The sequence below is a fragment of the Gossypium hirsutum genome, chromosome D10 (genome assembly GCF_007990345.1).
Source record: "Gossypium hirsutum isolate 1008001.06 chromosome D10, Gossypium_hirsutum_v2.1, whole genome shotgun sequence".
NCBI lineage: Eukaryota > Viridiplantae > Streptophyta > Magnoliopsida > Malvales > Malvaceae > Gossypium > Gossypium hirsutum.
In genome coordinates, this window is record NC_053446.1 from 2,482,860 (window position 1) to 2,496,213 (window position 13,354).

A 13,354-nucleotide genomic window follows, 5' to 3' on the forward strand; every position below is an offset into this window, starting at 1 on the left:
TAATTTTGAATTGATTGAGTATTAGTTTGATTGACATTGACATTGTTGTCAGTATAGGAGTACGTGGGTTCGAGTGCATTGAAGCACATTATTCTCTTATTTAAAAGTTAAGGAGGGACTGTGGGTAGTTCATAATATTGGATTCAAAAGATTAGATATAATAATACTAATCAATAGTGCAAGGGGTAAATTGCAAATCGTAAAATTGCTTATTTTTCTTATAATGAAAAGGGATTAAAACCTAATTTGCATAAAACGAGCAAGTAGAGCAAACGATCCAAAGGAAATCTCAATTAATGGGATTCTTAATTTCATTATTTCATTGCTTAATTCTGGGCAATTTGTGACTTGCCTAAGAATGATGATAAAGGATAAGAGCTTGAGAAAGGAAAGTCATGATATTTACTTTTTCATTGTCATGGATTTTAAAGTCCTACAAAATGTACACTATTATACAATTAGTCCTTTTAAGTATCAATTTCACATCTTTTGACTGCTAAATCACATTTATTTCATTCGGTGGAAATAATAGGAAACCAAATCAAAAAGTGCCTTACTGTCAAAGGCATGCACATGTATTTATATTTATTTTCAGCTATTGAATGGACCGCCGTATAAAAAGCACCATCAATGTACATCAACAGTCCCTATTCATATCTCTTTACCACATGCCAAATGGGTGTGTATTTATACCATTTATGACCCATGTTATTGACAATTGTTATCACCATCCAAAGATAAGATATCATCAACTATGGTAGCTAGCTAGTAATTTGTGTTGCTTGATTTGAGAATGGATTGTATCAAATTGAGATTTCATTTTATCTGTGTATCCCTTTTCAATAGGAGAATGATAAAAAATTATATTTTTTTTCTAAAAAATTCAAATCTAATTAAAAATACTAAAAATCAGGAAAAAATATTAATTTGTTATTCTCTTATTGAAAAATGATAGAGATGAGAGAGAATTACAGTTTTATACCATCCTTGAAATTGAAGAGAATCATTTATATATATATATGAAATCGAATAGACAAAGTACACAATCTCAAAGATCTTTACGAAGATGTATATATATATGAAAACTACTAGATAGAATTCAACTTTTTAATAGGCTTTGTCATGGGTTCATAAAACAAGAAGAAAAGATCAAAAACATGATTTAAGATTTTGTCAAGATTATCAATGATGAGAATCATATGAAACATCAATGTCATCATGAAAAAACTAATTAAAACTTGGATTTTTTTTTGTTGTCATTTTGTTCTTTAATTAAGCTCTAATAATTTTTTTGGACAATCACTTTATACTATTTATAATTCTTCTTTAGGACACTTCAGCTCACTCGAACTCACGCCCTTTCGCATAAACAACAATATTTGTACCAATCGAGTTAGACTCAATTATTATTTTTGTTTATTTTAATTGCACAAAATTAAAATAGGAAGAAGATATATATAATATTGGAACATATAATTACATTTTTATTGCATAACATTGTTTAAGAAAAGTAAAAAGCATAAGGCTCCCATATCATATCTTTTAGCATTTCAATATCAAAAGCAAAGGATGCTATCAAACCCTGCAAATAAAATAAAAAAAGATCACAAAGTAAAACACAAAACCCAATAAATAAAGCCTTTAATTCTTTACTCTCATTTTGCTAATTAATTAGCATATACGTATGGTTTCATGGCTCGAACTCTTCTTCGAACTCCTCTTGATTCTGATTGTACTTTCCCATGTTATTGTAACGGTTCTCGTTGAACTCGTTCCTCGAACCGACTCCCCTCGAGTTCTCGAACCGGTTCGGGTAGTAGTTGTTCTCAGAACCCACACGATAGTAGTACTTCCCATTCTCCAAGTACCTAGTATCACTCATACCTTGCTTCTCAACATTGTTGTACTCATTGTTACCATTGTAATAGTTGTTGTTGTTCTGGTTTTCCTTAGTACTCCATCCTTTCTCAGTGAACATGGCCTCATTGTTACCATTGTAATAGTTGTTGCTATTCTGGTTTTCCTTAGTACTCCACCCTTTCTCAGTGAACAAGGCCTCATTGTTACCATTGTAATAGTTGCCATTGTAGTTGTTGGTTTCCTTGGTGGTCCATCCTTTCTCATTGAACCTGGCTTCACTTTGCTGCTCAGTGTTCCCGTACGCATTTGTCTTGCTATAAAAGTAAGAGTCTTTGTTGTTGGTTTTGGACGCTGGGATGCTATTGTAGGGTTCATCAGGGTGGTATTTAACAGGTGTGACATAGGGTTCATAGGTTTCTTTGGTACTGGCGGTGCTAGGAGGGAGCTGACCAGACTCGTGACCGTAAAGCCCATAGCCATTTTGGGTCTCGGGGACAAACCTTGGCTCTTGCTCCTTCTTCCCCAAAGTGGTTTGTTCTTCTTTGTTGGTCACCTCTTTCTCATTTGTGTTAACACTTGGGATTTTGCTAAAAAAATCCCTACCATGTATTTCAACGGAGAAGAGGGCTAAAAGGAAGAAGTAAGAGATGAATTTTGGTGAAGAAGCCATTGGCAAAAAAAAAAAAAAAAGGGAAAGCAAAGATTTTGTAGGTAATGTAAGAGACTACACACTAACGAGGAATACGTGATGATGCAAAGTGCTTATATAGAAAGAGTGGAAGAGCAATGATTTTGTTTTCACTCTAAATTGTTAAAATTTTCTACTCAATTAACGGAGGGGGTGAAGATGGTTATGATTGTAGGGACTTGGATGAGAGAGAAATATCAAAAGAGGCCCTTTTACTTTGTGGTTTGTTGTTAATCAACCATGTTTCATTTATTTCATTCTCAATATCATGAACCCAATGTTTTTAAAATCAGAAAGAATCAAAAGTAATTAATATAATTTTATTAAAATCTCAACTCTTCCTAGATTCAAGTCACAAATAAATTATGTTTGCAATGTGTAAATTAATTACAAATATACCCAAAAATATATATAATTTTATTGTATATTGACATACATTATTATGCATAAAAAATATAAAATCCTTTTTTGCATATAAAAAACAATCATGGCATACAAAAGTTTATGTTAATTATTATATTTTAAAAGTGGTTTTTGTAAAATAAATCTACTAGGATTGTTTATAATTTCTATTTCCCCACAGTGGGAAACAAGTGAAATGTGTAAGCTTTATTTGTTTTTTGGTCACATAAGATTCCCTCCTCACACTCCACTTAATTCTTTACCAAACCTATTAATTAAGATCACTATTATTTGTGTATCAAACTATTGAGTGTTTCGTATCTTCTAAGCAAAACCCAATTTCATTTTATTTCAATATTTTAATAAAACTCATCAATTGTGTCTTAGCGTGTTGTCAAACTAGTGTAACGACGTGGATGGGTTGAGGAGGGATTATGAATAATTCTAAACATTATATATAAAAAAAAATAGATATAATTAGAACTTATAAATTTATTATTTCGTTTTTCTATCTCTTAAAAAAATAATAAAAGGGCAAAAAAAAATTAAAGTTTAAGAGATTTGAAGGAAAAATGTGTTGGGTGGCTGGTTGGATTTGGTAAAATTTAATCTAATTCAAATTAAGTTTTCGATTGGTTGAACTTAAATTTAAATTAAATAACTTAAAAATATTTATTTAAATTTAATTATAAAAAAATAATATTGATATAAAATTATAGATTTTAAAATTTTTTCAACATTAAAATTGACTACTTAAGTCGGTCGGATCGATCTCAAAAAAAGAAAGAATCAAGTCATTACTCGATCAAAATCGATTCATTAATTTTGGGATATTATTTTTAACCTAAACCCTCTTATATCTGGTAACTATATCAAATCTTAAAAAGCTTAGAACACATTATAATGGTGGGATAGGGAGGGGGGGGGGAATAGAGGGCATCGTGGGCTGTGGAAATTTAGAGATGAAAGGGAGCGGCGGATGATACTGCGAGGATTAAGGGGGAATTGGTGGGACATTAAACTATGTCGTTTAGCGGCTGTCTCCATGTTCTATTTTTCTACACCGTAGGTTGATTTTTTTTTATAAAAATTAATAATTGAATTTAGGTATAATTATATGTGCCTTATTATTATTTATAGGTTTTGATTATATCTGTTCTTTTTGACACAATGTCTAGAATAGGTATAGCCCCTTCTCAACCAATAAATAGGAGGATAATAGGCTTCAACGTACTCGAACTCACGTCCTCTTACATTGGTAACAATATCCATACTAATCAAATTAAGATTCAATCGACTATTGTTTTTCAATTTTTAAAGAGTGGTTAAGAATTGTAATTAATAATAACTTTTAATGATTAAAAAATATATTTTTATTAAATAAGAAAAAATATAATATAATATAATATAAAGAATTAAAACAAAATTTCACTTTATTAATTAAACACGTCTAATAATGTATTTACCCTAATAAGTTGCTTCAAATGCAAATAACTTCCATAGCTAGCAAGGAAAAAACAAACAAACATTCTTTAATTGTAATTGAATATTGGATACCAAATCTTTTTAAATAATCTTTAGTCAAATATATAAAATTTTACGAAAATTAATAGGATTTAAAAAATAATTGATTGAGTCTTAGTTTGATTGATATGTACATTGTTATCAATCCAGGAAGATGTAGACTTAAATACGCTGAAGTGCATTGAAGAATATAGAGAGAGGCCATAAGTAATTCTAGATATTGCATAAAAAATAACAGATATAATCTAAACTTATTTTTTTTATAATTATTCTGACTCACGTTTGAGACTCATGCAACGAAAATTCAAGCACCAATGTCTAAAGCAACATAAATATATATGAAAAAAAAGAATGTTGTCATTTTGTTTTGATAGCCAAATAACATGAAAGTGCGACTTAAAGTCTAATCTAAGGTTAATCTTGATTAACACAAAATGAACATTTTTCACATTAACATTTTTTGATTTATGGGTTTTTGATTATTCTTACCTGAAAATATTGCATTCCCATGTAAATAAAAAGTTTTGGACATATAAAAAATATCGTATAAAAAAGTATAAGGACTTAAAATGTAAATTAACCGACATATTAACAAATAAATGGGATGCAAAATAATCTTTAAAATTAAAGAAAAATACACATATTTTCTAGGTCAGTTTTATTATCTATTTTCGAGAAAAGATATAACGTGGTTTTTAATGTTTAAACTCACGAGTTAGGAAAAAAATTGTAAATTCTTACTCTTACTTTTGGTTTCTTGTTGCATCCCATTGATTCAGTGAAGTTTTAGTTGCGTGATCAGCGGCAGAGGTGCTTTCAGCCAATGCAAAGCATGTATCCATCAGAGCTGGCAATCAAACTCCTCCCACCTATTAACCTAATTTTGAAAATCAATGTTTGCCAAAAACAGACTAGTAAGACATGTATTTTAACATAAAAGAAAAAGCAAATTGAGTTTTAACTCGATTGGTATTGTTGTCAATGCAATAAGGCGTGGGTTTAACTGCACTGAAGCGTATTATCCTCCTATTTATGGGTTAAGAGAGGCTATGGGTAGTTCTAGGCATTATATCAAAAAAAAAAACAGATATAATCAAAACTCATAATTAGATTGTTCAGAAGAGAAGAAGAAAGGCACTATCGCTAACTTCAATTTACGTGAATCAGATTGATTTTGGATGTACTTAAATTTGATTTTAAATCTTTTTGAATTATTTTAAGTTTGGATTAGTTTAGGTATGAATTGTTTCTGAGTTCAAGTTATGTTTTTCCAGTTCTGGTCATCTCATTTTACTCCTTTATATCATTTTAAATTTGATATTTCGATTTTAGATGGAGCAAATTCAAGTTTTTAACATTTTATAATCAAATTATATGAGATCGAATTTGGATTCAAATTAGTTGAAAATACCCCCAAGTGTAGTAAAACACAAGCTACATGAAACAGGATGAATAAAGTCAAAGCAATTGGTCCCTAAAAATGAGGTAAAAGTCTAAGGTAGCTGCCTGCAAAATTCAACTAAACTGAATTCACAAAAGTAGAGTTTCTGTTAATGTGGTTGGGGTTTGGTAGGTTTACATTTCAAGGAAATTTGATGGGTAAAGTAGTTGTACATCAAATAAATTCAAAGTTATTAGTTGGGTTCAGTAATTCCCTACCAACATTTAAAATAAGTGTTGGTTTTGTAGTAATAAATAAGTGGGTGATGGACATATCAATTGATTGGTTATATCATTTTTAGTAGGATCAATTTCGGTTAGTTAGATTATTTTAAATTCAAGTTGTTTCGGGCTTTCATCATTCAGATTGAGATTTGTTTTTTTAGTATTATTCATGTTCGTTTTAGGGTCCATGTTCGGGATTTGTGGCTGTTCCTCTCAATAATATTGTCTTTAAGCTTCAAATTTAGGTTCTCCCTTTGAGAGTGCAATGCACCTTACCATTACATCCAATCACTTGTTGATTGTTTTGTCATTTTAAATGGATCGTTTTAAATTATTTATTTAAATTATTTTAAGCTCAAATTATTTTAGATATAATTCATTTCGATTTTAAATTTTTTGAATTAATTTAATTTTGAATTATTTTATTTTTAAAATAAATTAATTCGAATTCAAATAGATGCATTGGACCTGCTCATGGCATTGATAAGGTGTGGGCTAGGCGAAGGTCAAAATGCTACAATGAAATCCATGTGGTAAATAATGGTCCCAATGAAAGCACATCAAGAATCACAAGGGACCAAATAATCAAGAGAATTTAAGCACTTATGATTTTAGTAGTATTATGGATGGTCTTATATTAAGAGTTAAAAATGAATAAATTAATCTTTATACTTAAATTAAAGAGTAAGTAGATACTTCCAACAACTTTCATCCATTTTTATTGTTGAAAACCAGCATGATTGATAGAATAATCGAACAGTTACACTTGATATGTCATGTGTATCTCATTTTAACATATAGGGACTAGTTTTTAATAGTAGAAATGAATAAAATTTTTAACAAAATGATCAATCTACCCTTTAATCTAATGTATAAGAAATAATTTACCTATTTTTTAATAGAACGAGCAAAATACATTTCGACTCTCAATGACTAATTCAATTAATAAACATCCCTTTACCCCACCATTTCCCTTGCCATCAATCCAATTTTATATCTTTCAAATTTCAAATTTGATTTTATTTAAAATTTTAATATTCAAACTCGATAAAGAAAATCTCCAACTCGTATCTAATCCGCCCTGCTCCACCCTGATATAATAAACAAATTCTTTTATAAAAACTTATAGAAGTTTTTAAAAATCTAATTAAAAAATAAAAACAGTTATAAAATTAAAAAAAAATATTTGGATAAATTATTTGAGGAAAGACATCTTATTATAGGTTCTGATTATATCTATTATTTTTGGCACAATACCTCGAACTACTCATAACCCTAACCCATAAAATCTGCTTTTACAAGGTATGATTTGAATTTTTTGGGTGATTGATAGTTGGGGGCAGTTGGACCTCCTGGAAATCTCTGAGACCCTTTTTTGAGTAAAAAGAGAGACTTCCCACTTGGGCTAAAGAAGGGGGACTTCTGCCGAGTGTCTCAAAATTTTTAATTTTTACAAACTTATATCAATACCAACATTTCTAACAAAAATCATTAAAAAAATTGGTAAAAGTTAGATATATGTGTATGCTTCGAGCACATGGGAGAATTTACCTGAAGAAGGGAGAAGGCAAGTTGTCCAAAATAAAGGTTAAAAGAACAAAAAGGATAACGGTAACAATCATGAGAATATGCATGCTGAAATGATTTCATCTTCTTTATCCTACCTAAATATTTGTGCATAATTCCGTATGAATCATTATTACTTTGCAGTAAAGCTCTAATTGTGGTGCTAAAAGCATAAAAAGTAAAATCAAAATGTAGCAGCTAGCAAGCCTGATGGTAACTATTTCAATTTCCGAGCGTGAAAAACTCAGGCTGCAAATTTCAAAAGTACATATCATATTGTATTAATCTGGACACTGGAATAAACTCGTGTTGCTGGTTACCGCTGATGTGATGATTATACGCCGATTGACCCGGTGCTGTGGTGTGTGCGTGTCCCAACTCATCTTTCACCTTTTAGCTGTGCGGAATCAGATTCTATATTCTAGATGACAGAAGAGAATATAAACTGCAATGGAAGAGATTTCTTGACCTAGCTGAACTGTGATGACAGCACCATCCAAGCACCCAGTACAGGGAAGGTAATCAATGCGGAAGCCTGAAATACAACCAAAATGAATTATACCAGTAATTCAAGTAAAATTTCAGGAACAGAAGAAGGCAGTAGATACACGAGAACATACCAGAAAGAATACCAATTCATCATTGACAAAAGCTGCAGTAAATTCATTTCTTCGCATTTCTTGTTTGATGAAACCTTGCAACTGTCAACAAACGGGTAAGAAACAAGATATTTGTTTATTTCAAAGGCAAAGGTTTCCAGTGAAGGGATACATATGTATCTTTGTTCTTAGGCACTATTGATGCACATTAACTAGTAAACTGGAACTTGTTTATATTATTTCCCCTTAAACCATTAACATTATTGCAACAAGCACAAGGTAGACAATGATGAAATACAAATTCCTGGTAAATCTAAATCCTTAATTCGTATATCAAATCAAATTCTGCACTTCGGAGGAAAAATGAATTGTTATCACCTAAGGACCAAAAAGTATTAGAATGCAGAATTCATGTTTGCAAATGTTGCACAGAGATGATTGACAGAGGATTCAAGTTGGAAGTGCAAGATAATTCTTGACTCTGTCTAACAAATTAATCTCACTGTGTTGAAAAATAATGCCCGCATAAAGCTGAAACCATTCGAGGCGACATTCGCATGGGACTCTAAGATAGAGCCAAAGAAGGTTCACAATCTAAGTCATCAAGACACTAATCGTACTCTCTATAATTCAGGGGAAAAGAATCTTTTTAGCTGATAGAACTATGATTCTATGATTACTGACAATCTTGTTTACAAAACTGAGCAACCTAGTTGGAAGAGGCCAAAGGTTTCCAGATTCATGGTGATTAAGCATAAAACTGATTTAGTAGAAAGAGATCATGCCTAGGAGTTTACACAGAGCCAAAGGAAACGGTCAACTTATCCATTGAGCATTTTCTATTGTTGGAAACTTTCACAAAGTATACTTTTATGTAGTTTTGACATGTGAAGATCTCCAAGAGTAACCTGATTCGTTTTGAGGTACATTAATCCTAGAAAATCACATTGCAATGCTAAACATACCTGATGGTGATACTTTTTAATTGCTGAGTAAAATCTTCTCAATTGTTGCAGAGCTTGAGACATGTAGTACTTAATGGTAGATCCTTTTCCGAATGAATAATATTCCAATGCACCGAGCATCTTTGGAAGATGTCTTTCAGAAAGGTCATTAAAGAACTATATTTGCAGAAAAGATTTGATTTGATTAAGACTTGAATGAAAGATAAGCATTTGGCAAAATATCATTACTTTTACAAAAAATTCAAATGGACTGAGACAGATGTAAAAATAATAATAATAAAAGGTCTGAAAGACTATGTCAGCTTATTATATTACCTTCAAGAATGAGCATCTCATGTACCTTTGCCTTTGATCTTGCAATGCTCTCCTCTGTATGACAAAAAGCAATTATGCTAATTAACAGATTGATTATAATGGCAGAATGTTTACTTTTTTCTTTTAAACTTCCTTATGAATTGACGAATAACTGATATTAATAAGGTCCATCGAAGGCAATACTTGTGCAAGTTGAAGCGCCTGCTCAAGATGTTGAATTTGAATCCATTGTTCTGTAACAACTTCTGCCATCTGAAAACAAGGGAATGAAACTTTAAGAGAGAAAAGTACAACTATTTCAACATCAGCAATAGAGAAAACAAAATCAAAACGGAATAATTTTTATCAAGTTTTCGACACAACACAATCAAGGAAAGGCCAAATTAACCAAGATTGAGTTCTGAGAACAATGGTCATTTCGATTAACAAAAAAAAAAAAAAGAATATCCGGGTGAAAAAACTTCCTTTATTCTTTTTCTTTTCATGGTTTAACATCTTAGCAGCAACCAGAAACTGAAGTCTGAATGAACCCCCTTCCCCAAAAACGATACATAAATCTAGAAATTAGAACAACAATAAGATGGTCTTTAAAGCATTTTTGCTGTTCTTGATGAAAATTCTTTTAAGTTGATAAAGGTCATAATAATACACAGAAATGCTTAGTCATTCAACATTCACTAGCAGAGTCTCTACACAGAAATGAAATTAATGCATGCACAATGCTGACCTTTTCAACTTTTAAATTAACAGCTTCCACCCTATCCTCAGTGTCCTGTGCTTCCGATTCCATAACATGAAGTTCAAAGTTGTTCTTTCTCGAAGCATCCCAAAGCAAACGTACCTAGGAGAACGAGGCCTACTACTCAAGTCAGATGAATATTGCAAATAAAGCAAGCATTACAGGCAAGGAATCCAATAGTAGAAAAAAATGGAATTAGGGATTATATTTATATTAAACCATTTAAACGAACCTCCTCTTCTAGAGCCTTAAGCTTTTCATCAGCAAGTAATGAATCATCCTGCAATTAACATAATATAGAAATTACAATTCATAGCCGAATAAACCCTAATTTAGTACACTGAACTCTTCAAACTACGCTTCTTTAGGGAAAGACATTCAATAACTGAAAATAATTGAAAACATAATAATAAAAAAGCAAAGCTTCTTGGCTAAGAATTGAACCTTAAGAGTGGATACAACAGACTGCAGATAAGTGATCTTGTTTTCCATGCCTTCGAGAAGCTTCTCGCGTTCCTTGAGAAGAAGGGTTTTAGCATCAATGCTTTGAATTGTTTCTTCGAGAACAGATTCTACAATCATATTTACAAAGCATCAAAGAATTGAAGATTACGATTAGTAATTTGTTTCTAATGAAGCGTTTATCGTTAAAAAGAATTTGAGAGGGAAAATTACCCAAACGAGAGAGCTTTAGCTTGGCGTCATCCAATTCACGGATCAAGAGGTTGTGGTCGTTGTTATTTAGTTGATCTTGCGATGTGAGAGAGATGAAGAAGACGAAGAAGAAGAAACCAGTGAAAATGGCGGGCAAGAGAGGAGCCGCCATTGCTGCTTCTTGAAGTTGCTAATACGATCTTTTCTTAAAGAAGCTTTTTGTTGCTAAGAGAAAGATGGAGTAATGGTGGACTTTGGAAGGACAGATCTGCTTTCCCATAACTAACCATTGTTTTTAAAAAAATTGTTTATTTGATATTGTACTTTTCAAAGGATAAAATATTTATTTTAGACATTATTTAGTAAATTTTATAAAACTAAAGAAAAAAAAAGTTATAAGAGTCAAAATTCAACTTTCGGAATATCTTTCAAAGCTCAAGTTACTATTAATATCACGGGACTAGAACTTCAGTCTGACAAGTCGAATCGGTTTAGTCATTTTTAACGAAAATAAATCAACGATCAAGATTAGAGCTTCTCTACCATTGAAAGTTCTACAGGATTTAATCTGTATATAATTTTATCACTTTAAGATTTACACTATTTAACCTAGTAACTCTAGTTTTGTAGAAATGTTTCACTGAGCCATAAAGGCTTCAAGTATACGAGTTCCTTCATGGGTTCCACGAATCGGGACAATTCATATGGGTCAAATGTGAGTTGACTTCTATGCGGCGTTTTGTGCACAATAATCACATGCTTTAGTCCGTGACCCGTGACACTAGTCTAGAGAATAAAATAAAAAATTAGATTGAGACTAATTTACCTGTGTACCTATTGAATCTCATGCCTAGGCTTTTGCTCTACTCGAATCTAACGTTTTGTTGCTTGGCTTTTCCTTTCTTTAAAGTGATCAAATTGTTTACACATTTTGTGCTTCTTTGGTGGAACTACGAGGAGAGATTATAAAAGTTCCCTTTCTTCAGAAAGCATCGATGCTCTTGCAAGGTACAGAGCATAAGCATTCTTCTGGAGTCCCTTTGAAGCTTGGATGGGGTGCTCGTTGCGCATTTGAGCTATCTTCCATTAATGGGATAAGTTTGTTTGGTGAGCTTTTATGCTTAAGCTTGTGTTTTGTTAGGCTGAATTTGAGCCCAGATTATTGGATATCAACAATAGTTCTCGGGTTTCAAAATACCTTCCGAAAGATCAGCAGTAACTGCTGCAATAGGACTTGGCTCCACGGTGTGCTTCCTCTAGACTTTGACTATCACTTCAGGACTGCACCCTAGGTCCGCCAGCAAAATAAGCACATACTTTTATTTCAGCTATTGTTGTTGCTAATGATGCGTGTTACAAGGTTTTTTGTTATCAAATTATTGATTAATTAATAAAAAATGTTGTTAATATCACAGCTTGGACAGTTCTAAATCAAGAATATGTAGCCTTAGAAGCAAGTTCTCTGCATGATGAAATCACAAATACTATTCACATGATGTCTTTTTTTTTGGGCACGTATTCTGTTTCCGGGCCTAAACAGAAACCAAAAATGAAAAAATAAAAAAACAATAACAACAAGACTCATTAACAACAGCCCAAGATCCAATTACAAAATTACAGGCCCAATACACAAACCCTAAAGCCCACAATATTAATTTTTTTCAGAAAACTAAAACAAAACCCCAGCCCCTTCATGCCGCGCCCCATGTCGGCATGCCCATCGCCCGAGGTTTGCTCCCCTAACGCACCTCTTGCACCAAAATGGCAAGACTTGAGTCTCGTCATCGCTGTTGACTTCACCACCTGCAAGAAAAGATAAAGAAAAAAGACAGAGACCAAACAGTGCAAGAACAAACGCATAACAGTAAAATATAATATGTAAATCGGCTTTAAAAGCCCCAACAATCAATGTAATTTTTTTACGGAGAAAGCAATAAAAAAAAGCAAAGAAAAATCAAATACAAAAAAAGCAAAGAGTTAACAAAAGTAGTTTTTTTTTAAATCTCGTCTAATAAAAAAGTAGTTTTTTTTAAATCTCGTCTAATAAAAAATATAAAAGAGTAAAAAGGCTCGATTTTTACCTTCGGCGCTTTGTCTTCGACCGTTGTAGGAATCCATCGTCGTAGGGGCTATCTCTTTTTTTCTTTTTTCTTTTTTAAAAAAAACCCCAAGAAACTGAAAGGTTTCATCTTTTATTTTTATTTTTGAATTTTGGATCATTTTTTGGGAATTTTGACTCCGGATCCATGCTCTACAAAAAAAAAAAAGGACTCGAAAGGGAGTCTTTGTAACAGCCCAATTTTCAATAGTGTTAGAATAGTGATTTGAGATCACTAAATCTAATGAAAACGTTAGAAAAATTTATTAATTAATAATT

The 13,354-nt window shown here is 31.8% G+C and overlaps 2 protein-coding genes across 2 annotated transcripts; both read right to left on the reverse strand.

The window, feature by feature from the left end:
- Positions 1-1,435: 1,435 nt before the first annotated feature.
- LOC107941059 (protein E6-like) lies at positions 1,436-2,742 on the reverse strand. Its single transcript, XM_016874572.2, has one exon. The coding sequence runs from the start codon at positions 2,528-2,530 to the stop codon at positions 1,691-1,693; it is 840 nt and encodes a 279-aa protein (XP_016730061.1). The 5' UTR covers positions 2,531-2,742; the 3' UTR covers positions 1,436-1,690.
- Positions 2,743-7,772: 5,030 nt separating this feature from the next.
- Positions 7,773-11,301, reverse strand: LOC107941060 (uncharacterized). Its single transcript, XM_016874573.2, has 9 exons — positions 10,999-11,301; positions 10,768-10,895; positions 10,556-10,603; positions 10,312-10,425; positions 9,768-9,836; positions 9,585-9,638; positions 9,270-9,425; positions 8,326-8,406; positions 7,773-8,240 (listed from the first exon to the last, which is right to left on the reverse strand). The coding sequence occupies exons 1-9, from the start codon at positions 11,147-11,149 to the stop codon at positions 8,175-8,177; spliced, it is 867 nt and encodes a 288-aa protein (XP_016730062.1). The 5' UTR covers positions 11,150-11,301; the 3' UTR covers positions 7,773-8,174.
- Positions 11,302-13,354: the final 2,053 nt, after the last annotated feature.

Coding starts and splice junctions, on each gene's coding strand:
- LOC107941059 (XM_016874572.2), bottom strand. CDS start 2,530: ATGGCTTCTTCACCAAAATTCATCTCTTACTTCTTCCTTTTAGCCCTC.
- LOC107941060 (XM_016874573.2), bottom strand. CDS start 11,149: ATGGCGGCTCCTCTCTTGCCCGCCATTTTCACTGGTTTCTTCTTCTTC. Junction 10,604..10,767: donor CTGTTGTATCCACTCTTAAG/GTTCAATTCTTA, acceptor TGTTAATTGCAG/GATGATTCATTACTTGCTGA. Junction 9,426..9,584: donor TGAGATGCTCATTCTTGAAG/GTAATATAATAA, acceptor CTGCAAATATAG/TTCTTTAATGACCTTTCTGA.